The sequence below is a fragment of the Zosterops lateralis genome (assembly GCF_965231275.1).
Source record: "Zosterops lateralis genome assembly, chromosome: 11".
NCBI classification, from domain to species: domain Eukaryota; kingdom Metazoa; phylum Chordata; class Aves; order Passeriformes; family Zosteropidae; genus Zosterops; species Zosterops lateralis.
This window is the reverse complement of record NC_139771.1, coordinates 20,840,653-20,864,413: the sequence shown is the minus strand read 5'-3', so window position 1 is coordinate 20,864,413 and position 23,761 is coordinate 20,840,653. Positions and strand designations below refer to the sequence as shown.

The 23,761-nt window shown below is 45.9% G+C and overlaps 1 protein-coding gene across 7 annotated transcripts in view; it reads right to left on the bottom strand.

The window, feature by feature from the left end:
• The window catches only part of ITPR1 (inositol 1,4,5-trisphosphate receptor type 1), a 162,202-nt gene that overhangs the window by 100,472 nt on the left and 37,969 nt on the right, over positions 1 to 23,761 (bottom strand). For 4 of the 7 annotated variants that reach the window (XM_083869157.1, XM_083869158.1, XM_083869163.1 and 1 more), the window contains 12 exons: positions 14,899 to 15,014; positions 11,305 to 11,391; positions 10,452 to 10,610; positions 9,506 to 9,604; positions 8,914 to 8,997; positions 8,681 to 8,827; positions 7,399 to 7,494; positions 6,338 to 6,382; positions 2,806 to 2,957; positions 1,849 to 1,948; positions 1,278 to 1,438; positions 412 to 553 (listed from right to left, as the gene is read on the bottom strand). In XM_083869157.1, the coding sequence (XP_083725283.1) occupies positions 412 to 553; positions 1,278 to 1,438; positions 1,849 to 1,948; positions 2,806 to 2,957; positions 6,338 to 6,382; positions 7,399 to 7,494; positions 8,681 to 8,827; positions 8,914 to 8,997; positions 9,506 to 9,604; positions 10,452 to 10,610; positions 11,305 to 11,391; positions 14,899 to 15,014 (1,388 nt within the window). Of the gene's footprint in view, positions 1 to 411; positions 554 to 1,277; positions 1,439 to 1,848; positions 1,949 to 2,805; positions 2,958 to 6,337; positions 6,383 to 7,398; positions 7,495 to 8,680; positions 8,828 to 8,913; positions 8,998 to 9,505; positions 9,605 to 10,451; positions 10,611 to 11,304; positions 11,392 to 14,898; positions 15,015 to 23,761 lie in introns of those variants that run through there. The other 3 variants (XM_083869160.1, XM_083869161.1, XM_083869162.1) reach the window with 2 other exon arrangements.

The window sequence follows — 23,761 nt, the reverse complement described above, 5'->3', positions numbered from 1 at the left end:
GGCACTGCCTTCCTCTGCTCAGAGTGAGTGTCAGAGCTCTGGGCCTTTGTGTTTCAAAAGGTATGTCAGAAATATGCTGCAGTCACCAAGGTTTTTGGAGCAGCCTGCAGAGAAGATGTTGATCTCACCTTTATTCAACACCATCTGCTGGAATTTTTAGTCCCAGCAGTGGTGAGCCTACAGTCCACTGCTCAGAGCCTGCTGAAAGCTGGAAACTCAAAGGATCCCAATAATTTGAGACCAAAGTTTCACAGCCACAGAACGGCTTGGGTTGGAAAGGACCATGAAGATGATCCCATTGCAATCCTCTGCCATGGGCAGGGACACCTCCCACCAGGCCAGGTTCTCTGTTATCAGGTTCTTTTTTCCAAGAACTCTTGTAGGCAAAGCTTAGAGAAAACCACAGCCCACCTGCTTTAGAATATTCTGCTCTCTCATCAGCTTTTGCCGTTCTCTGTTGGGTTTAGAAAACACCACCTCAAGGACGTCCTGGCCAGAATTAGTTCCACCAGTAACAAAGTAGACCAAATCCTCCAGCAGTTTGGTAACAGATCTATGGAAAAGCCAGAAGTTGTGTTAACATGAGAGTACAAATTAAAAGAGCAGTGCCAGGGTAAATTTACACAGATTTCTAAATGCTAAGTGAAAACCCAACAGCAATTAGAGACTGGATAAAGCTCAGAGGTTTGCACAGAACTTAAAATTAAGAATTAATGCTCCCCCATTGCTGCAGGCTCACTGTCCAACAGCTAAACCAGAGCAGCAGCAAGACAAGAAAATCACTTCAGGACAGCTCCACACTTGCCAAGTTCTATTTGGCACTTCTTTCAATTGCCACAAACAATCCATCAGGTGATAATCCCTCCCAAGGCCAAATACAAGGCCCTGGCTATGGAAGCACAGGGGCCCTGGTGTGACACAGCCACCCCTGTGCTCGTTTTGTGTGGCCACATTTTCAGGGACATGGTCAGAGGATTTGCAGCCAGTCACAAGCTCAGTCCTCACAAGATGGATTAGGAATTCCCACACTCCACTGGCAGAGGAATGCTGGGGATTAGTCCCCCAAGCTCACAGCATTTCTCATGCTCTCACTTCACAGAGGACAAGGGGAGCTGGACAGGCCAAGCCTGAGAACCTCCACTATGGACACAACAATATCAAATTTCATCAAGGAGGAAACCAAATCCCTCTTCTGTAGATTACTGATAAACCTCCCAAAGAAACAGTTACTGACTAAAGGAAACAACACAATCTGATCCCAATTCTGGTTTCCTTACCTTCTTTCATTCTGGGTTATTGTTCCCTTTTCCAGCTTGCCAGCAATGGAACCTAAAACTTTACTTGCATCATTTGCAAAATCCAAGTCCCGAACCTCTGCAGGCGAGACTGGCACTATGGCAAAAGCTTCTTTGTCCTCCTTCACTGGAGAGGTCCCAATCTGAAACCCAGAGCAGCTTTATCAGCAAACCAAAGGCAGGAACAAAGCAAGTGGCTCACACACTCAGTGAGAATGAAACAGAAAAGCCATGGGACCACCGCTGAACCCAAACCCTGAGAACACTCTGTGCAAGCTGAGCTGCCCCTAAATTCAAAGGAACAGCAGGTGAGATGGCAAAATGTTGCTGTAGCCAGTGGGAAAAATATCCTCCTCCTGATGACTGTTGTGGAGTAGAAGCTGAACAGTGAAACTAGAAAACTACCATGAAACTGAGCCATTAGGAACAAATATTTTGCACAGGCAACTGTTCATTACTGTGACATTCTCAGTATGTGACAGGCTCAGGGAGTGAAACTCCTGTGGTAGTTCAGGAATCAAAGGATGTGCTCACACAAAGTAACAGAACTCACTTTCAGCATCACAGGTTTCTCCTCTTCCTTGTCAATGGGGATGTTGGTGCTGTGAACCCAGGTGTTGGTGCAGAGGTGCCTGAGCCTCACGTAGGAGTTCCTGAAAGAAAGTCAGGAGTGTCCCAGCATGAGTCAGCTCCCAGCTGGGAAGTCTCTGCTTTGCTGGGATTCTGAGCTGCTGGCAGGAACAGGGGGAAGAGTCTGTCCACCCTGCCCACCACAACTGGAACAACATTCTTACTGCCTGAGCTCATCCTGTGAATTCACCTGAGGAAGGTTTGTTCTCTAATGAAAGACATTCTGCTCTAAAACAGAACCACTGAGTTGCTGTAACTCAGCTGCTGCACAGCAACAATCTAAACCTCTTCCCATCCTCACTTTTCCACTGCTATGAGCTGCCAGTTTCTCCTCTTACCTCTGAGGTTTTCAGCCCAGAACTCCCTGATACTCCAAAATATGGGTACCTGATGATTCAGGGAATTGCTGAATTGATGGAACAAACTTGCTGTGCTTTCTCAGTGGCATCAGCAACTCATGACTTGGAAGGGGGCAGCAGCTTTTCAGCACCAAGAGGTGCCACAATAACAGTCAAGAGCACATAAACAACAGAAAATCCAGTGCTAAATAGTTGGTGTTACACCCCAACACAACACAGACGGGTCACAGGAATTAATGTCTTGATAAGACACCCGAGGCTCTTAGTCTCAGGTCATTCCTGGCGGGGAAGGCGGCGGGGAAGGCACTGGGGAAGGCACTCTCTTTTCCCATCTGTAAAATGATGTTTTCTTACTTCTACCCCAATTGTAAAGCACCCAAATGAAGCTCCAGGATTTTCTAACGATTTCTACACTCATTTCAGGAGGAACCTGACTCCAAATACAGATAAAAGGAGAGCAATCTGGGGCAGCTTTACTTTATAAACACCCACCAAAACCCCGGAGCTGTGTCAGAGCGTACCTGGGGACGAGGCTGTCTCCCCCTCTCAGGGTGGTGGGGTCCAGCTCGAAGATGGAGGAGATGTCGTTGCCCTCGGGCACGGACACCAGGGAATAGGCCATCTTCTCCTGGGCTCCCCTGCCCCGCCGTGCCGCCTCCTGCTCGGGGTCCAGCTGCAGGAAAATCCCCCTAGGATCAGCCCCAGCCCTGAAGAGACACCCCCACTGCCCCAGACACACAGGGGGTGCAGACAACAGGCTGCTGGAGCAGTGGGTTTGTATTGAATTTCTCCCAGAGCCAGGTGTGTGCAGCTCTGGGGAGTTCAATACCTCTGAGGGTGTCCAGCATTTCATAGAAAATGGTTTAAAATGACCAGAGAGATGGAGTGGTGGAGTGTGTCTTGAAAAAGCAAAATGGTTTTAATAAAAGAAGAAAATAATACAAAACCAAAGAACAAAGCCATTCACAGTGTATGGACAGGTCCCACACACCTGTGACAACACCCTGAAAACACACTGATGAGCCTCATGCCCTCCCTTCAGTACTGGATGATTTAGGTGGGTTTTTTGGCAATATAAAACAGGTCCCAAACACCTCCTAAAACACCCCAAAAATGCACTGAGAAGCCTCATGCTCTCCCTTCAGTATTGGATGATTTAGGTGGGTTTTTTGGCCCAACAGAGAACAGCTATTTTTTTGAGGAACAGGTAAAGAGACCATCAGTGGTTTTGTCTTTGCATTGAGCCAATTACTGCCAGGAGAGTAAAGAAGTTTCTGGGTCCTTCACCTCATAAGAACAGCAAGGGGTGAGTGTTAAACCTTTCCCTACATGGGAACACCTGCTGGGGTGTGGGAGACATTCCTTCACACTGGGCTGAGGACACCAGGAGCACGGACAGCAGCTGCTCTGGCCAACCACTCCTTGGTGTAACTCCTGAGTAGCAGCACAGGAACTCCCCCCGCACACAGAATTTACGTCTCACGGACAGTGCCAGAGAGACAAACCCCCCCAGCCACTGACCTCACACACACTGGGAGCTCTGACTGGTTTCTGATAACACATATCAGCTGAGACCCCTAATCCTGACACTACCAGCTCTCCAAACACATCCCACACATTGCAATTTATCCCTCTAATCACATAAATAATGAGCTGAAAATATAAAAACTCAGCCACGCCGTGTACCAACAACCTTGCTGGGAGATCATCAGCTTCAGCAGCAAAAATGGACCCACATCCATCAATCCCAGGCAAGAGAAACAAAAAGCTAATGGAGGAGTTGGAAGTTTTGCTGCTCACACTGCAGCTTGTGCTGCTCTCGAGCACAAAAACCTGTTCCAAAGGCCATGGCAGCAGAAGGATCTTTATCCCCAAGGTGCCATCAAATCCCCAAGGCTCTTTTAGCAAAGTAAAACACATCACTTGGACAAAACCCTGGGGCTTCAGATGAAAGGACAAAACAAAGATGAACTGAGAAAAAGGAACAACAACTTTCTCCAAACCCTTTCCTGGGGAACTCCCAGCTATCACCAGCCCCTGAAGAAGCTGCTCACTGTCCTGGTACACAGGAACCAGCTGTCCATGCACAAACACCTAAATCCTGGCTGCAGTTTTCGAGGTGACCAAGAAACCAATTTCTCAGCTTCTCTGTGCTGCTGGCACCCAAAGGAGTCAGTGCTCAGGCACCTGCCTGTCAAAGTCCTGCTGGAAGGCACTGCCATGCTGGAGCAGATGGAAAAGGTATCCAGTGTTGCTTGTGCCTCAGGATACTCCCAAGTTAACATATTTGCAGTCAATGAACTTGGCTGCAAAGCAGTGACATTTAAAGTCTGATTTTGTAGATGGGAACAGGCAGTTATCTGTATGGAACAGAAATACACTTTGGGAGTGTGCCTTCAAGGGAAGGAGCAACTCTACACTCAGAGTCCATCTGGAGAGAAATTCTGGGAGAAATTCGCTCGCTTGGAATGAATTCTCCAAATTTCAGCTGTCTCCTTCATCAGGAGGAGTACAGAATACAGGGAGGGATCCAGCTGCTCTGCATTCACAGCTTGTCCTTCAGGTCAATTCTTCAAACTGTGGCACAGCTGAACAGGAGCAGTAAAGCTGAAAAAGCAAGAGATGGGGCAATTCAGGGAGCACTGAAATTCAGCCCCAAAAATGACAGGAGCTGGAAGGTGGAGCTGGCACCTCACCCATGGAAACCCTTCCTGCAGAGCCCTCAGAGGGACAAGGAGGAATCAACAATCAAACCCTGAGCTGTGCACAGAGACCCTGCAGACACCTCGCTCTTGGATCAAGCTGGAGTTTGGATAAAGTTGGGTGAAGCAGCCTACACCCTCCTGTCAGCAGAGAATGATGGACGATGTGGCAATTTCCTGTCAGAGCTGAGTTTTGTGCTCCTGGGCCTGTTCTTGCTGGTCTATTTTTGCCATCTAGTGGTAAAGAGAAAAACCAGAGAGCTGAGACAGTGCATGAGTGTTATCCATGCTCATGTCAGCAGGACACATCACAGGAGCACATCTAAAGCACCTCAACATTGATTAATTTTCAAAAAATTAACCCAACAAAACATCTGGGTATTGGATTCCCCCCAGACAACGGCTGTGGGTGGGGTTTGTTCAGTTTTTTACCATGTTTACTGCAGTCAAGCTGCCAATGCCACCAAGAAGTCATCAGGAAAACAGCTCAGTATCTGAGGGCAATTTAAGCATTTTATCTGAAGCGTTTTAATGGCCAGGCTCTAATGAAAAATCCTTTTAGGAGGAAAAATGCACCCTGCAGGATTTCCAAGCATCACATCCATCTCTGAAGGACGGAAGGAACAGCTCTTTGTCATATCCAAATGGTGCAAAGCTTCCATAACACAGGATAAATGGCCAAGAAAGCTGCATAACCCTCTGATCAAATCCAACTAAATAAATAAAACCCACAATGGAAAGTGCTGTTCCAGTTTTCTCTGTGTTCAGCTACTGAAGCAACGCTGGTTCCCTCTGACACCAGAGAGAAGCTTCTGTCAATACAAAGCACCACACACTCAGTTTTTGACACAACAACATTTACTGACAACACAGACTGGCTCCCAGAGGAAAATCAGAGAGATGGCACTGGAATCACCCTCCCTGTGCCATTCCTGCTCTCCTGAGACAAGGTACAATGAGAGAATGAATTGTTTAACCACAGAGGTCAGACAGGCACAGCACTGGGGACATTCCCCCAGGGACCATTCCCATCTTGAGCAACTTCATCTCCAGCCCTTGGCAGGACAGTGCTCCAAGGAAGCAAAGGTTGAGGAAAACAGGAAAGACAGAAAAAGAAGCCACAAAGGGAGGAGTTGAGGGGGGTTCAGGGAATGTGTTCATTCAGCTCCAAGTGGGTTCTTCACTAAGGTTCTTCACCCACTCTTTGGACAGGCCTTAAAAGCCTCCAGAGCATATTCTCATGTTTTTATTTTCTTCACTAACAAGGAAGCCTGGACCAGCTGTGCCCTGGCCAGGCCAGCCCTAAGCCCTCCTCAATCAGGGGCAGGACCATACCCTTGCCTGTACTTACTGAGGATTGACACTCCAGGTCATCTTCCTCATAGTCAGGGTTTACCTGATGGAACAGAATCACAGTCAAAACTCCAGCACAGCTGCAAGTGGGAAACAGCCTGAGCATCACCTAAACTCTCCTGGTGACCCTGCAGGGCTGCAGCATCAGCAGAGCACACTGCCCAAACCCAGCACGGCTCACCAGGCTGAAAATCACAATAAACAACCTGCAAATGTGCAGGGAGATTTCTCTCCTTCAGGAGAATCACTACAGGAGAAAAAGTGGAGGGTTAACCAGTTTTATGGTTTTCTTTTTGTTGTTTAAATTGCAAGTGGAATTTCCAGCTAGAAATTAGTGGCTTGGGAAAATCTTTTAGGACAAACATTATTGTAACCAGGGATCAGGTGAGCAATCTCCTCTGGGATGTTCCTGCATCATCTAAGAGCATGTTTTTGTTTGGGTTGATTAGAAAACCTGAGATTTACTGGAAAAGCTCTACACTGGATCACTGCTGAACAGGATTTGCAAGTGTGCATGTGACAAAATGCTTCTGGATTTCCAATCTGCTTATCAGAAGAATATAAAATGGGATATTTAATCTGGACTTTTCTCCATCTGCAGTTCTTACAGACCGGTCTGAAGTCAGTGTTTTCATTTTATACTCAGTTCTGCTCAAAAAATCAGTGATTCAAGGGAAATTACCAACACTTGAATTCATTTTCCCCCAAAGGCTCTCAGTCATTTACCATTTATTCATCAGTTAATAAAGTCACATTGATTCCAGGGCCCACATGACAGGATACTATTTAGTGCCTATTCTTTGCAGCACAAGTTCCTGACTCCAGAATTCACACAGAAAGTGTAATCAGCTCATCACTACCCCAAACCACTGGGTATCCTTTCAGCTCTTTCATCTCATCTCCTCCATTTGGCACCTATTTTTGTGTTAATCCAAATGACCACTCTCCTCCCCTCCCCGTGTCCAGTTTTAGGGTGGGAAATGACAGATTTTGAGAAGGTGCTGAAGGAGGAGAGCTCAGTGCAGGGGCAGGCAGAGGTGCCAGCCCAGCCCCACGTACCTCTGCTGCCAGGTAGTGCCCCGTGGCCAGGTGCTTGAACCTGAAGAGGCTGTTCCAGTAGCCAGCTCCCCCTCGGCAGGGATCGTGCTGCACCACCTGCAGGGACAGGGAACACACCTGGAATGCAGCACAGACCTCCCCCTTTCCAGCAGGATCTGCCTCATTTCGTGTGCAGGGAAGAGCAAACACAACCAGGGGCTGAGAAAAGACAAAACCAGCTTTTATCTGTGACCAGGACTGTGCAGGGAATGCTCTGAGCTGGCTGGGAAGAGTTCACCTCAGTTTATGAATGAATTAAGGGAGGTGCTCTCTATGTGCATGTGTTGCCAGGTCTAGAAAAGGCAACAAATCCATTACCCTGTGGATATAACTCAATTTTTGACTGTTTCAAGTGGATGAGGGAAGACTCCTGGAAATATTTCAAATGCAACAATGCTGCACAAAAGAATTTATATTTATATTTACTGACAAAGTGGGGCAAGCAGAGCCTCCAACACCTGTAGGGGGCTGCTCTGTGGGTACACTTGATTCCTAAAGAAAACTCATCAGAGCTGACCTGTACCTGCCAGGGAAGAACTCTCTCACCTGTGCCAGGTAACTGCACACACCTGGACAGTGATAACATGCCCAAGTAATGCTAATTACAGCCAGACTTTCATTTGAATTACAGGAGAAGCTGAATGTCACAGCAGACACTTCTGGAAAAGGAGTATAAAAACACCTATCCATCATTACAATTTATTTTTTGATCCTTATAAGCAGCTCATAATTTAATCACATTTAAAATCATAAACCAGTGCTAATAATACCAACAGACTGAGGCTATTTTCAGAAGCCAGTGATGGCCAAGGTGTTAGTCACTCTGTTTAAGAGCCAAGTGAATTTAAAAAAGCCAATTCAGACAGACTAGCAAGGGGCTGCAGCCTCCTATCAGATGAGGGTATACATAATCACATTATTCCACACCAAAAATAGAGCCTTCAGTACACTCAGCAGGACAGTGGAAATTATAAGCTGCTATTTAACTCCTGTGACTGGTAAGAAAATGACTTCATTGATGTTTCTCTGTGCCCTTTCCCTGAACTGTAAAGCACCTGAAGCCCAGAGCTCTGTGCTGCACTGTCAGAGAGCAGAGCTCCACTGTGACTGTGCACAGCAAGCCAAGGAATTTTCATTTCAACTTGCAACACCAGGAAAATAAAAGGGAGGAACACAGATAGAACCGGGTTTTTTTGAACAGAAGGAGGAATTGTTCTTACATGAAAGCAGCCCCAGTGCTCACCTCCACCTCCCACAGGGCTTTGGAGCTGGTGGCAGACGTGGCCGACTGCCTGCCCGTGGTCCTGAGGAAAACGTGCTGCTTCTTCCTGTGCTCATCACACGTCAGGAACTTCTCCTGCTCCGCGTGAAACAGCCTCACCACGTCCCCCTGCCAAAGGCAGGCACAGCAGGGTCAGCAGGGCAGGGCACAGCAGGGCCCAGCTGCAGACAGACAGTCACAGCTCTGCCTCTCACCCCTTTGAGGATGTCGTCCTTGTTGTCGCTCCATTTCATGAAGAGCACGATTTTCCAGCTGGTGTTGCAGTTCACTGAGTTGACCTAGAAAGGAGAACTCAGAACATCAGTCCCACTGTCCTGTGCCTGCACAAGATTTGCCATGAGCCACTGTTTTATTTTTTAGACAATTTCACCAGGACACTGCAGGCCTGGCTGCATTGCTCTGGAGAAGGAAAGTCCTTTCTCTATCTGCTCATTTCAGAGCTGACTTGCCTGGAAGCCACTTGTTGCAATCTGTGCTGGTAGATTTAATTTTCCTCACAGTGACTAGTACAGGGCACATCACTGTGCCACAGCTCCTGATTTTGAAGGAACAACATGTTTTTAGCCCATCATGCAAAAGAGATCCAACTCAAACCTCTGCCAGCACCCAAGAGAAAGCAGAAAGCTCCAAGACTTTTCTTTTAAGTCACTGATTACCAGGATAACAATTCCTAAAGCAGTGCCACAGGTACCAACCAACTGCTGAATTTTAAACCATGCACGAATAGCTAAGCTGAAGCACAGAGAGGTTTGTGCAGCTGCTCCAGCTGTGCCAAAGTGCCCTTACCTCATTGCACCCTGGATTATCCACAAGCTGATGGCTACTGGCATGGAGAGGCTGGCCAGCATTGACAGGATTCAGGACTACTTTGTCTCCAATGACAACCTGCAGAGAAGTGCAGCATCAGACAAATTTGCACCCTGAGAAAGCTCTTTTTCTCCTTTTTTTTTTTTTTTTTTTAATGGGAGCAATGGGAGGAAATCACCTTTTTGCAGGCTGGAGAGATGCCAGTCTGAGAATATTCCACCAGGATTCTGTTTGGTTCACAATTTAGCTCCCCAAACTCAGCCACTGAGGCAAAAAGCCCTATGCTACTGGACTCAGAGCTTTGCAGAAGCAACAGACTGAGCTCTGGTGCAGATGGGGCTACAGGATAAATAATGGCTGATTGATAAATTCACCCTGTTTAGGTGCCAAACACACCTGGGCTGACCCCCAGAGCACACTGAAGCTCGTGACCTCCTGCTTTTAGGAAGATTCTATATACCCAAGTGAGTCAGATGTTACAAAAGAAGGGATGAAAACGGCAATGCATTTAAAAATTTCCCGTGAGCAGGAGCACTTCACTTCCTCATTACCTCACGCCTCACATCCAAGGTGGTGACGAATTTTGATTCTGAGCTGACAACACTGAAAACCAAGATGCTAATTATTCCTTCCCAAACCTCCTGACGGAGCTCAACACTTCCTACCATTTTGAATTGAGCAGGAAACTGTGCAAGGCCAGCCTAATTAGGTCCCTTATTCCCTCCAATGTTAGATCACTCCACGTTTCCAAAATACGAGTTACCATAGCAATTTTCCTCCCCCTCATGACAGCATAGCAAAAAGGTTGTTCCTGCATCATCATCACGCACTGGGAGATCTGTGCAGTGCATTAATTGCAAGAGAGGCCTCCCAAATGCAGGCTGAGGGCAAAGGGGAGTGTGAGGATCCTGCTGGCAGCACTTACACTGTCCCCGATGGAGCGCAGTTTGTAGAAGGGCTGGATGTAGAACCAGGAGCCTTCATTTCCAGCTTCGTCCAAGGTCACCCTCATTGCATTCTTCTCTAGCAGAGCTGGAAGCCTCTTATTTACTGTTAAGTATTTGTTACTTTTTAAGTGAAGCAGCTAGAATAAGAATCAGAGTTCAGTTCTAAGAATGCTCCTCTTCCTCCCCTCAATCACCCGAGCGTGCAATGCTACACAGGACTGCAAAGTGGATTGTGGACAGGTACTGATGGAGTCAGGCACAATTCCACTCACACAGAGAGACACAGGACAAAACACCTCCAGTTAATCCAACTGGCCCTTTCCCAGCCAGGACAAACACATGGAGATGCCCTCATCACTTACAACAACCTGTCTGAAAAAACCCAGCACCGAAGCTTGTGAAATGTTGAGGACTAAGTGGCTCCTCCTGCTCTTCTCTTGCTTTCCCTGGTCTCATCTAACAGCAAATGTAACTATTCCTATTGATTTTCCTCCTCTCTGTGTCACTTTATGATTTAAGTGTCGACATTTCACTGTGAGAGGATATTTAGTGCTGTGCATGTACCACCTTCCAACGACTCTAATGAGAGCTCTAATGAGTATTTCTGAAGAAAACAATCAATGGTGACCTCAAAACCAAACACAATTAACCCATAATAGAGAACTGACCTCATCATAGATACAACACCCAGGCCCTGCTTCCCACTTCAGAGCATGGTGGAACCTGGCAACACTACAGACTCTTGTCCATGAATCCCAGAAATCTGGAGTCCACTGGGCAGGGAATTTTCACCTAAATCCTCTGGAGCCTGCACAGATGCTCACAGCCTACCTGGATGACATTCCCATACTGGATGACTGTTCCCAGCAGTTTTCTGTTTTCAGTTTCGTTCTGTTTCTTTTCCAAATCCGCCGCATGCTGAAATTAAAGGGGAACAGTTCAATTGCTGAGTGTTTTAGAAAAAGGGGCTTTCATGAAACTCCCTTTTCTTCGAGATTATTTCAAAGGACTGTAAAAACAGCGAGAATCTGAAAGAGCCTAATTTCCTCTTTTTCCAGCTTCCAACAGTGTAATTTTCAATTCCCTTTTTTCGACTGTTTGGGGAGATAGACACACATCATTTAAATAACCTGTAATTTGGGTACAATTGGACAAAATTCTGGAATAAGACATGAGATGAAAAGCTCAAACAAGACAGAAGGCAGATACCTGGGGGGGAAAAAGTGAAAAAGGGATGGGTAACAACTCCAGCCAGGAATTCTGTTTTCTTTTCTACACAAAGTGAATGAAAGAACCTCAATTTTGATTATTTATTTTTCTTTGCCACTACAGGCTCCAGCTGCCCTCCAGGCTGTGTTTTCCAGGAGGCTCCAATCCAGCAGGGTCACTGGGAATAATAAAAATGCAGCTCTGGATTTGAGAGTTCCCCACTCCCCACACCTGGGTTTGTGCTCCCTGAGATGATAAATCCCCAGCTGAGCATTCCTGCACCACACTGGCAGGGAAAGGAAAAGGGAAAGCCCTTGCAAAATCAAATTATTATAATGACACAAAGACCTCATTAATAATTAACGATGAGCCTCTTGCCGTTCTTGTTTTTAAAGTGAGTTATTTGGCCCAGGTTGTGTTTAAATGATTTCATTTGGTAAAGAACTTCACTTTACAGGCAAAATGATGTTTTAAATTAAAAACATAATTCTGTATTTGCTTTAAGTGCTATCTGGAGGTGGAGAGCAATTTAAAATTGGACTTTTTAGGAGGCTGAGCATCGAGGATTATGGTTTGGTTCTCAAGGATTGTGGTGGGTCCAGGTTTCTCCTGGAGAAGAGAAGTGCCCACAGTTCCTCACTACAGTGAGGTGAAGTAGCAGGACAAAAGAACAGCTATTTGCACACTGTTAGAGAATTTCCCCAGCTCTGAAAATGTGCTATTTTCAGACGCTGTGCTGGGTATGAAAACTGGATTTTTACTCCAGGAAAACCTGAGATACAGCTACTCCTTCAAATTCAAAATATTATTCAGTCATGCAATGCGACACAATTTTCTCTGTATTACTAAAATATAACTTTTTTTGCTTGATTTCCAAGTATTCTGTCAAGAAAAGGCTTCAAGTCACCAGAGCCCTCCCAAATAACAACCAGCACAGCCAGGACTGCCCTGCCACACTGAGTGCCACATTTATTTCAAACACAGAAAATAATTCTTTCTGTAAAAGTACAACAAGGACTTGGGATGTATTTAAAAAACGCCTTCCAAACCTGCCAGCCACTCCAGGAAAACCACTTTTCTGGCCACTAGATGTCAGCTCCTCAAGCAGCTCAGACGCTGCGACCACAGAGAGAGAGACAAGTGTCCCAGATTTGAAATCCCTTAAATGGCATTAACTTAAAATAACCTGACCTCAGCATGGAGCTGCTCCGTGGCAGACAATAAATTCCACCAGCAGACAAACAGAAGCCAAAAAAGGCAAGTGATGATGATGAAGACTTCTTGCATCATCAGCTGCATTGGAAATGCAATGCACTGATAAAGAAATCTCCTCCTGGGCAGAGCTCAGAGCTGGGAGCACAGGCACAGAGGGTTTGGAGCACTCCTTGTGCCAGCAAATGGAAAAGTTGACCCATGGACACACAGGACTGGCAGGAAGAAGTTCTGCTGTGAGTGATATCCATGGGACACAGTTATTTTCAAGCCCTGGGTCACTGCAGACCTGATTCAGCCCATCAGACTTTATGTCCAAGTGATGCAGACTAAATAGTCCCCAATAGAATTGTAAGGTGCTCAAATCCTTTCTCTCCAAATCAAGCAGGTCTTGGTGGGACATTTCTGTGCAGACATTACTGGGCTCAGGCTAATGCTGGAAAAAACTCATTCTGGAAGGATCCCACCCTGGAGGGATCCCACCCTGGAAGGATCCCACCCTGGAGGGATCCCACCCTGGAGGGATCCCACCCTGGAGGGATCCCACCCTGGAGGGATCCCACCCTGGAGGGATCCCACCCTGGAGGGATCCCACCCTGGAGGGATCACATCCTGTATTTCCAGGACTCTGGCACTAAAGGGTCAAGTGTCAGATGAGCAGGGACAGGTCCCAAACACCTGCACTGGAGACAACTCCACATGAAAATATAATCCAGGGCAATTCCAAAGCCTTTTTCTTCTACATGTTGCAGCATTCAAACTCTATTTTCTGTCAATACCCATGAATTCTGCCTTTTCCTGAACCCAAATCACTCCAAACTTGCTGCCACAGCCTACCCCCCTCATCAACATGAGGAACATGGCCCAGGTGAGGGAGCTTTGTGCCACCAAAATAGCTTTGTCCCTGCCAAGCTGATACTTTTTGGGTTATAAATACATTTCTTGAAGCAGAAGGAGTCCACCAGTGGGCCTTTGTGAAGTGCAGGAGCGAGGCAGCCATATGGCAATCAGCAAGTGACACTCTCCTACGGGGCCATTTCATATTCCAGGCTACAATGAGCTTAATATAGGCTTAAAGCACCTAAAAATATTCAGAATTGTAATTTTGACATGAAGTACTCCAGCTATGTAATTTTAACATAAACACTGAGTTTATTTAACTCTAAAGTCAACAGATGGTATTTAAGTTAAGTTGGCTTTTTTTTTTATATAGGAGCTCTAAAAACAGCAATCAACTGCCTTACTGAGTTTTCAGCTGCTGAATGTCAACATTTTACCCAGAAAATATTAAATACTGCAAGCTAATACGGAAGGAGAGGCTGTCTGGCCTTGTAATTACTCATAATTACCCATCAACCTTTCCATGCATCAACAGCAGAGATGTTTGTTTGAGCAGTCCCAATAGATTGATCAGACCAGCAGCTCCTGATTTCCCAGGCTGAGATGCAGTGCTGAGACTCCTCTGTGAAATGCTTTCAAAAGTCCCTTTTTTATGCTTTTTATACCCAAAATGCTCCTCTGGAGCACTTTTATCTCTATCACAGGGTAAAGACAAAAGCTCCCATGGACACAGTGCTGGGGGACACAGACCTTGAGCAGGAACAGGAGGGGGTTCTGCCCTTTCACTTTCTGTGACAGGGACAGAACCCAGGGAAGGGCTGGGGCTGTGCCAGGGCAGGTTTGGGTTGGACATCAGGGAAAGGTTCTTTCCTCAAGGGTGCTGGGCACTGCCCTGAGTTTTGGACAACACTCTTGGGGACAAGGTGGGATTATTGGGGTGCCTTTGCAGGTCCAGGAGGTGGGATGATCCCTGTGAGTCCCTTCCAACTCAGTTTATTCCATGATTCTGCCATAAACCAGAGGATTGAAGCCTCGCAGCGAACGCCTCCAAAGGCATCTCACACCAATTTATTTCTGCACACACTCCATGCCAAGCTGGCTGGAAAACCCTCATTTGAAGCAGGATGGGTGTGAGTGCTGAGGGTGAGGAATGGGAATACTCACGTGCAGTTTATTGAGCAGCACAGCATCCGTGGTGCTGTTGGCTCCTGGCTTTGCTGCCTTCCAGAACTGCTTCTGCGCCGAGTAGCGGTTCATGGGACACAGCTTGAACAGGCAATCTAGAAAAACATGGAACAAACACAGGGATGGCTGCAGCCACTCACAATTATCTGGATCCTCGCTGCTAAGGCTCTCCAAATATTCCAGCGGCGAGGAAAGCTTTATAAACAAATCCCAAAAAGCTCTCGATCAGACAGAAGGCTTTTTTGAGTAACGGGAATGTTGCCCCATGAATGATAAAAACTGACTGCTGCTGCCAACATCTGATGCAAGAGCAGAAAATTTATAACTTGTCCCAGTCAAAAAACAGGATCAGACTAAAATGGGAACACGTTCCAGTGCTTTCCCAGGCAAACAGAGTTGGTTTCTGCACTTCCAGCTTGGAGTTTTTATACTTCAGCAGGTAAACTTTGTCAGGTTGGGGTGGGGTTTGCTTTGGATTTTTTTTCACTGTTGTTGTCAGTTTTTAAATCAAATCCCTTCTATTGCTAGGTAAAAAAAGAATAGGAGAAACTCCCCACTTAATGAAGGGGCAGCAGCATAAAACACCCTCAAACAACAGCCTGAACAAGCAGAGACATCCAAGGCATGGCCTGAGGTAACATCAAACCCCTCAGGCTGTCAGGTTCTATCCCCAATGCAGCAACACCCTTTATTTAACATTCTGCCTGGCAAAAGTCAGGAATCACAGCTCATTAATCTTATTAAAAATACATTTCTGTATTAGAAGATGCTAACTTATCAGTAATAAACCCACATGAGCTGCAGTGACTGTTTCTCCTCCCGTCGTCGCTAAGCAACGGAACACACAAAAAAATAAATTCAGCTATTCAAAGGCAGCGCCTAAAGTAGCAGCTCAGAAGTTCAAACAAAGTACCAGAAGAGCCAGGAGGCTGTTCCCAGCCTGGCTGGCAGCAGGGTGGATTGTGAGGCTTCAGGCTCCTTGTTCACACAGCCTTTCTCCAGGTGTATCCCCATGGCCAAGCACTGCAGGTGGGGAAGCAGCAAGGGGAGGAGAAACCCACCTGGGGTTTCTGAAAAACAGAGCTGCCTGTTCATGGAAACTCTGGAGGCACATCAACCACAAAGGGAGGAACTCCAGGTCATGGCAGCTCTGGCAGAGGTTGAAGTTGCTGAAGGGGCTGAGACAGAGCTTGGTAATTTCACCTCTGGATGCTGTTTGAGATGGACATTGTCACTCTGCTCGTTGTCTTTACTCTAATCCATCCCCAGAGCACACCAGGCAGCATCAAACACCTCTCACTGAAGGGTGAAGAATCCCAGGATGGTTTGGATTGGAAAGACCTTAGAGATCATCCCATTCCACCCTGGTTTACCAGCCCAGGACCCCAAAACAGACCTGGCAGGAGCTGGGTATGGCATTGGGCGCTTTGGCAGAGTGACACTGGGGCAGGACAGAGCTCAGGGCACAGGGAGGGAGACTGAGCTGCACCTCTGCAGAAACACTCAGCTCCACTGCATCCACACTGCCAGCCTGGGGCTGCTGAACCACCAGGAAAAGTGCAAACCACACTTCCCAGGTTTGTGCTCTTTTTTTTTTTCATTTCCATCAGGATGATTCACAGAGATTGACAGCACAGCAGAGATTCAAAAAGCCACTGCGGGCTGGCACTCCGAGCTAAGACTCTGCATTGTAAGCAACACACCAGTTATAAAATTTTCTATTTTTGCTTAAACCATCAGTTCACACAATGACAGCAATTAACACACAGAACTGCAGAGAAGAATTAATTGTATGCTAGATTTAGTCACAGTGCACTTCTCTCCATCCTCTTCAGTCAAGAAAGTTGTCAAGTTGGGCTTAACTTCCAAATTGTTAACTGCAAGTAACCCCCTCTCCTGCCTGAAGCCAGAGAGGGCTACAAGAGTTTGACCTTGGCCAGTGCAAGAAGGGAAAGCACAACATGTTTTCCTTAGGTTTTCTCCCTAGTAACAAAGCTACAGATCTAAAACAAACAATGAAAAGCATCCAATATTATTTTTTTTCCTAGTATTTGTTCTATGAAACCCATTTCTGAAGTGGTTGAGAAGTTCAACTTTGCCTTTTTCACCCTCATATGGCCACCAAATGTATTTCACCACAGGTCAAACAACATGAACTTTATGGCCAGAAGACTTTCAGATCTCCAGACCCCCTTGCCTTGGATGTTTACAGAGTCAAGGATGTGCTGGCTGAGCCCCATCGTGGTCATTGATCTGTAACCCACAGTCCCGATGACTGTGCAAGATAAACCCGCTCCTGTCATACACCATCCTTATGGAATTTGGGTCTATTTCTACAACAGGAGCTGAAAATCCAAAGCCAAAAATTAAAAAGCCAAGGCAGAGCAGCCCAAGCCATCATCTCTCTGCTCCACTCAGTGATTCCAGCAGCTTTAGCCACATAGGAAAGGTGATAAATAAAGCAATTACTGCACAGTAACGACATCTTTTTATAGACTGTTTGTTGCATATTAACCAGAAAGGAATGCGTTCTCCTTTCAGATCTTCATGATATACAGTGAAAAATGGCAGAATTGCACAATGGAGGAGTATAAAAATAAAATACTACGTCACTGTTGATGAAATCACGACACATCGAGCCTGAACACCCAACAAAGGTCCTGCAGGAAAAAAACGGGGATTGCATAATCCTCCACTACCCCACCAGGATGATGAAGGCTACACGGGCACGCATTAAATGTGCATTTCAAAACGTCCCAGCCAAATCCTGCTCTTCCGTCAGTGAACAAAGTGAGGCTGTGACTCTGCCACGTGAGAGATGAACACTCTCACTGGTGGGACATTACAGCCCACATGGGGCTCTGCCACCTGCAGCTCCCCGAAATATCCCGGCCAGGATTGGTTCCCCTCTGCCTGCCCCGGCAGTACAGGGGAGTGGGCAAAGGGAGGAGAGAAACCCCCGTGTTCCAAAGTATTTTGGGGCTCAAAGGAAGGGGGGAACTTGCCAGCGATGTTATTCCAACTCCCAATTCCTTCTATTCTATGCTTTTCTCATTTTCTCTTCTCTCTTCTTGACTAGATTGTGCTCCTTCCCAACCCAGCACAGATTCCAAACTTCCAACCCTTCCCAAGCAGCCCCATCTCAAACGCCCCATTTTTGCTCTCGTAACACAATGAAAAACCTGACAAAGACTGAGATGTCTCTTTTTTCTTTTCCAAAAAGCTTTTCCAGCTTTTTCTTTTTTCTTTTCCAAACTTCCAACCCTTCCCTCCAGTCCAAGCCCAAGCAGCCACATCTCCAATGCCCCATTTTTGCTCTCATAACACAATGAAAAACCTGACAAAGACTGAGTTTTTGTTTTCCAAAAAGCTTTTCCAGCTTTTTCTTTTTTCTTTTCCAAACTTCCAACCCTTCCCTCCAGTCCAAGCCCAAGCAGCCCCATCTCAAACGCCCCATTTTAAAGACTGAGTTTTTTCTTTTTCTCACAACAGACTCCACCACACAGGAATTTAAGTCACATTTAGGTAGCACGTTAATAAGATTATTTGAAAATATAATGCAAGGTTTGTCCAAAATGGCAAATACCAAGGTTAGAGAGGCTGAAATGATATGGAGAAGGGAGTTGAGTATTTCAGAGCCCACCCAAGGCACCATCACCTTCTTTCATACAAAACTGCCTAGATATACTTGAGTCAAACATTCTTAAGTAATTCCTGTCCCCCTTTCAGAGGCTTTTCCCACTGTTTGGGGCATTAAGTGTTGCCATCATGTCAATTCTACCCTTGGTCTATGAGGGCAGCTCAGAAAGCTCCTGAGCAGGCACTGATGACACCCAAAGCTCCAAATGAATGGAGAATGGAAAAGATTTACAAATCATGGAATGGTTTGGGTTGGAAGATGAGCCTGTTTCACCCCCTGCTATGGGCAGGGACACTCAGATTGCTCCAAATCCTGTCCAACCTGGCCTTGGACACTTCCAGGGATCCAGGAGCTTCCCTGGGCACCCTGTTCCAGGGCTTCCCCAACCTCAAAAGGGAATTTAATGCCAATATCCCATCCAACCCTGCCCTGGGGCATTGGGAACCCATTTCCCCTTGTCCTGTCCCTCTCCTCTCTTTTCTGTAGCTCCTCCAGGTGCCATCCTGGCTGTGCCAGAGCTCAGATCAGTTTTTGGGGCTTCCCAGCCCATTTTCCTCCCTCTGCCCTTTCCTGTTCCAGAAAGATCTGGAAGCAGTTTCAGCTCCAGCCAGGCTGGTTGTGCAATCCACCGCTCATCATTTTTTCCAAATCTCCACTGCCTATTTTAAGCACTCAGGAGAAGGTCTTCACCAACTTTCCTGCAGTTGGAGAGAGCAGGGATCGAATCCTTCTCGTTGGCAACAAAAAGGTGCGTCGTTATTTTGGGTTTTAAACCCAGACTCTCCAAAATGCCAACTGGAGAAAGGTAAGAACCAAAAGGAATTACTCCCCCTCACAAAAAAATCATACTTTAGGGCGCTTTCAAATGAGGGAAATCTATAAAGATGAAGCTCTTTATATAAGTCACTTACAAATCCACTGAACATTTAACACCAACACAGCTGTTTCTTCATTACTTGGAAAAAACCAAACTCATTTTTGCAGAGCAAAACTAAAATTAAAGGAAAACCAGCAATTCCCTGCTGAAATTTAGCATTTTCTCTTAAGACTTTTCTATACTTAGATACCTGATATTTTCCCAAGGCCAAAGCCTGCTCACAGGAGAGAATAAACCCACAGATAGTATCTTTTCTTTTTATTTTAAATACGAAAGAATAGCAGCAATGGAGAAGTAACAGAGCTGGCAATGATGGAGATACTGTAAATAGAAGTTGTTGACTTTGTATTCACAAAATTGCACGGCTTTAATACACTCACAAGGATGGTAATGGCCCACAAGATGAGGAGTTTATTTAAAGAGAAAATGAAGACCTCTCCTGTGCTCAAATTCAGTATTTTCACACTGGAGATTTAGAATAATACAAAATCCATGTGTTCAATCACAGACAAGCTTCACCTTTTCAGAAACCCTCAGATTACTCCATCATCTATTTCTATACTTCTGTTCCCTCTGAGATGTAAAATTAATAGATGACAGCCTAAGAGGCTCAAAGAATATAGAACAAAAGCAGCTACAGAAATGCGTTTGATTATTAATCATTCCTGCATTTCCATGAAGGAAGAGAAAAAAAGACCCTGATCCTGCTGAAAGGACTCTCTTTGTGATGAGGAGACATCCTTTCATTCTCAATTTGCAGCGATCAGGCTTTGCTGAGAGCACAACAGCTTTGCTTTTGTGGTCCCAAAGGAGCTCCATCCATCCATCCATCCATCCATCCATCCATCCATCCATCCATCCATCCATCCATCCATCCATCCATCCATCCATCCATCCATCCCTCCCTCCATCCATCCATCCATCCCTCCAGGAAACCAAACCTGGGCCCTGCACATCCAGCCTGCTGGAAGAACTCAACTGAATCCCAGCCTCATGTTGCCAACAGTTCTGCCATTTCACCAGTGGGGAACAGGGCATTGGGAGGGAACAGGGAAATCTGGGGCTGCCCCAGGATCCCTGGAATGTCCCAGGCCAGGTGGGACACTGGGGCTTGGAGCAGCCTGGGATAGTGGGAATGTCCCTGCCATGGCAGTGGAACAAATGGGATTTATGGTCCCTTCCAACCCATTCTGGGATTCTATTCCAGGCCCCAAGATCTCGCAGCCATCACATCTCTCTGCAGAGCAGCCCAATCACTCAGGATGCAAACCCTGAACTAATTACATGACAAAAATTATTAAGGGTTTGGGCCATGATGATGCCTGTTACCTCCTTGCTCTGTGCTGCTGCATCTTGTGCTTCAAGGGCTTTCAATGCTTTGCTTTTTAAAGCAGAATAAAGAGGGAAAAATCGTCCTTGCAAACCAACATTTAAATTGAGAGCGTGCACGATTTGTGATCTAAATATATTCTAATTTTTATGTTAAAATAACCACCCTCACCTCCTATCTGCAAGACACGAGGGTAACCACCCTCCTGCTATTATATTCATTTATGCAAAGCCCTGCCAATGGGAATTGCTGCTTCATTTGTTCAAGCTGGAACAGCACAGGAAGTAATGTAATTGTTATTAACTTGGAGCTGAGGTATCAAAGCAAAGGAAGAAGACTGAACAGAGATTTCAGAGAGAGAAAAAATTATCTACCTGAGAGCTGGACACTGGGTATCAATGTCTGCTAAAAGCTGACCTGAGAAATTCACCTTTGAGTAAACACCTTGTGTTCCAAAGAGTCCAGGACACATCAGTGTTTGTTTTATTTCTACACGTAACCTCTTTGGTCTCCTTCAAAAAGAAAACTGCTACTCGAAAAGAGAGAAATATTTAGACACTGGATATACAGGCAGTTCCAAAAGGAAACATTTGCAGGAAAGACCAGATGCTTTTTTCTATCTCTGGTACTGAGGGAAGATGCTGCGTGAAAACACAGAGCCAGAAGGGAGAGCAGCACAAGAAGAAAGAAAAAAAAAAACCTCCTAAATCCCAGTGATTTAACTACAACACATCCCATCTGACATCCATTCAGGCTCAAAAAGCAAGAAAACCATTCCTCTCCTTGTCTTCTGTCCCTGGATGGGCAACACTGGCTACAAGAGATGATAAAACAGAACAAGATCCCCAGAAAAAGCTGTAAAAGACACAGTGAATGCACCAGGTACCCCTGGAGGCATTAAAGTACAGCCTCATTTATGGACACAATGCCTCACGTCCACCAGGAGAAGATAATTAAGAATAATCTCTTTATAAATCATCAAAGCACCTTGGTGGCTCCTGGCTTATAACAGATATAAATCAGGAAAAAAAACTCTTCATGTTGAGGAGATGGGAAAAGAGAGGAAAAATAACCTCAAGTGAGGGTTTCAGAGCTGCACACATTAATGTGAGCTAACCCAGGATCCCAAGGAATCTGCTGGTCCCAGTGAGAGGCTCTGTCTTAGCTCAGCTCCATCTCTGGTCCAGCATGGAAAGAAACCCTGAACGAATTGTCACCTGGATAAATTGAAGGACCATCCTTTTCTCTCCCTCACAAGTGCTGAAAATCAATTTTTACACACAAAGATTCATACTTTTTATGAAAGGAATTCAGCAAACTGATGTCATATGAGTTGCAGGGGCAGTTTTAAGTAAATTGTTGTGGTTCCTTGACCCAGGAAATCATTCCCCATCTCCATTTTAATAGTTTCCATGACAAATCTCCCAGTGAGACACCAACACCATTCTCAGGACAGACATTCCCTCCTCAACATCTTTGGGTCTTTTCAGTCTCCATCTCCCCCTGGCAGCAAACCAAAAGCATATTTATTTTCTGGCCCTATTTCATTTCACTTTGGCTGCTTCACCCCTTGGATTTCACTCTCACATTTTGCTCCTTCACTCGCTCCTGCTTTTCCGGATGAAAGTTCCTGCTGAAAACAGGGCAGGAAGTGGGGGCAGGAGGCAGGGAAAGCTTGGACAGCCTGAGCACAGGAAGAACAAGGGAATATCAAATTTCCAACCCCCTCTGGAAGCGTCAGTGTTGACCAGCATGGAAAGAACACTGCTGTGCCATTAGACAGAGCTGACTGAACAGCACAATAAAAGTCATTTCTATTTAAAAAATAGTTTCTTGTGAGTGTCACAAGGAACGAGCCACCAAAGCATCGGGCAAGGGAAAAAGGCAAATTTTTTCAGCTGTTCAATAAAGCAGCTCCATTTTCAAGCTCTTAAATGGATTTGGCTTCAAGAAAAACTGTGTTGCCAAAGAAAAACGTAGGGAGATTAAATAAATATTTGATAATATTATTGAGGCCTTGGTTGGAAGAATGGAAGAAATAATAAAATTGAATTTAGTGCTTCAATTTTTCTTACTCTAATGAAGCACTTGGGATCCCTTGCCTGAATTGCTTATTTGTATCTTTCCTTCTGCACCAGGTGCTGCCCTGAACTCTGGGTTCACTGGTTCCTGCAGAATTCCAAATGCAGGTTCCCAGGGCTGGAGAACTTCCTGAGCTCATCCTTCCTTTCCAAGGGCAGATTAGCTCCATTCCTGGCACAAAGATCTGAAGTGATCCCTCCCAGCCTTCCATTTCTGTATCTAACTGATTCGTTTCTGCAGTTTCATGCCATGGTTCTCTTCTCTCTCCACATGGACATGGCAGAGGAGAATTTCTCCCTCTCCCAGCAATATCTGCAGGCTGCTCTGTCCCAGAGGTTCTGAGATGTGAGACTGGCCAGTGGCACTCCTGCCCATTCCCCTCCTGGATTTTCTCTCATACCTTCCTGGAAGTACAAGAAACTTCACTTGAGGCTCTGCCAGAGAGCAAAAACTGGAAAAAATAATTCCTGTTTTTTCGCAGCGTTTCTTTTTCTGTATTTTCCCAAGGCAGCAACTGCACTTTTTGTCACAGCACAGCACTGACAACTCCTTTTCTAACCACAGTTCCCACACCATGGATCCTTCCCTATCTCACTGCCAGGTGCCCACCATCCTCCTCCTCCTCTCTGGATGCAGCCTTTGACAGATCCTGAGTGAATTCCCAGGCTGGTGTCTGCTCTGCAGAGCTCACAGAGCACAGCCAGCTGTGACCAAACACTGTGGGCAGACATGGGCAGCACCCAGGAGGTTTGAGCTGCCACAGATGTTCAGCCTCCTAGAAAGTGGCTTAATAAAGCAAAAGATAAATGAAAAAAAAAAAAAAGTCAGGTCTGCTTTAACTATAGGAAACAACACTCTGGAGCTGAACAGAGCAGAGTCACAGAGCAGAGTCCTGCTGCATTCCCAGGCAAAC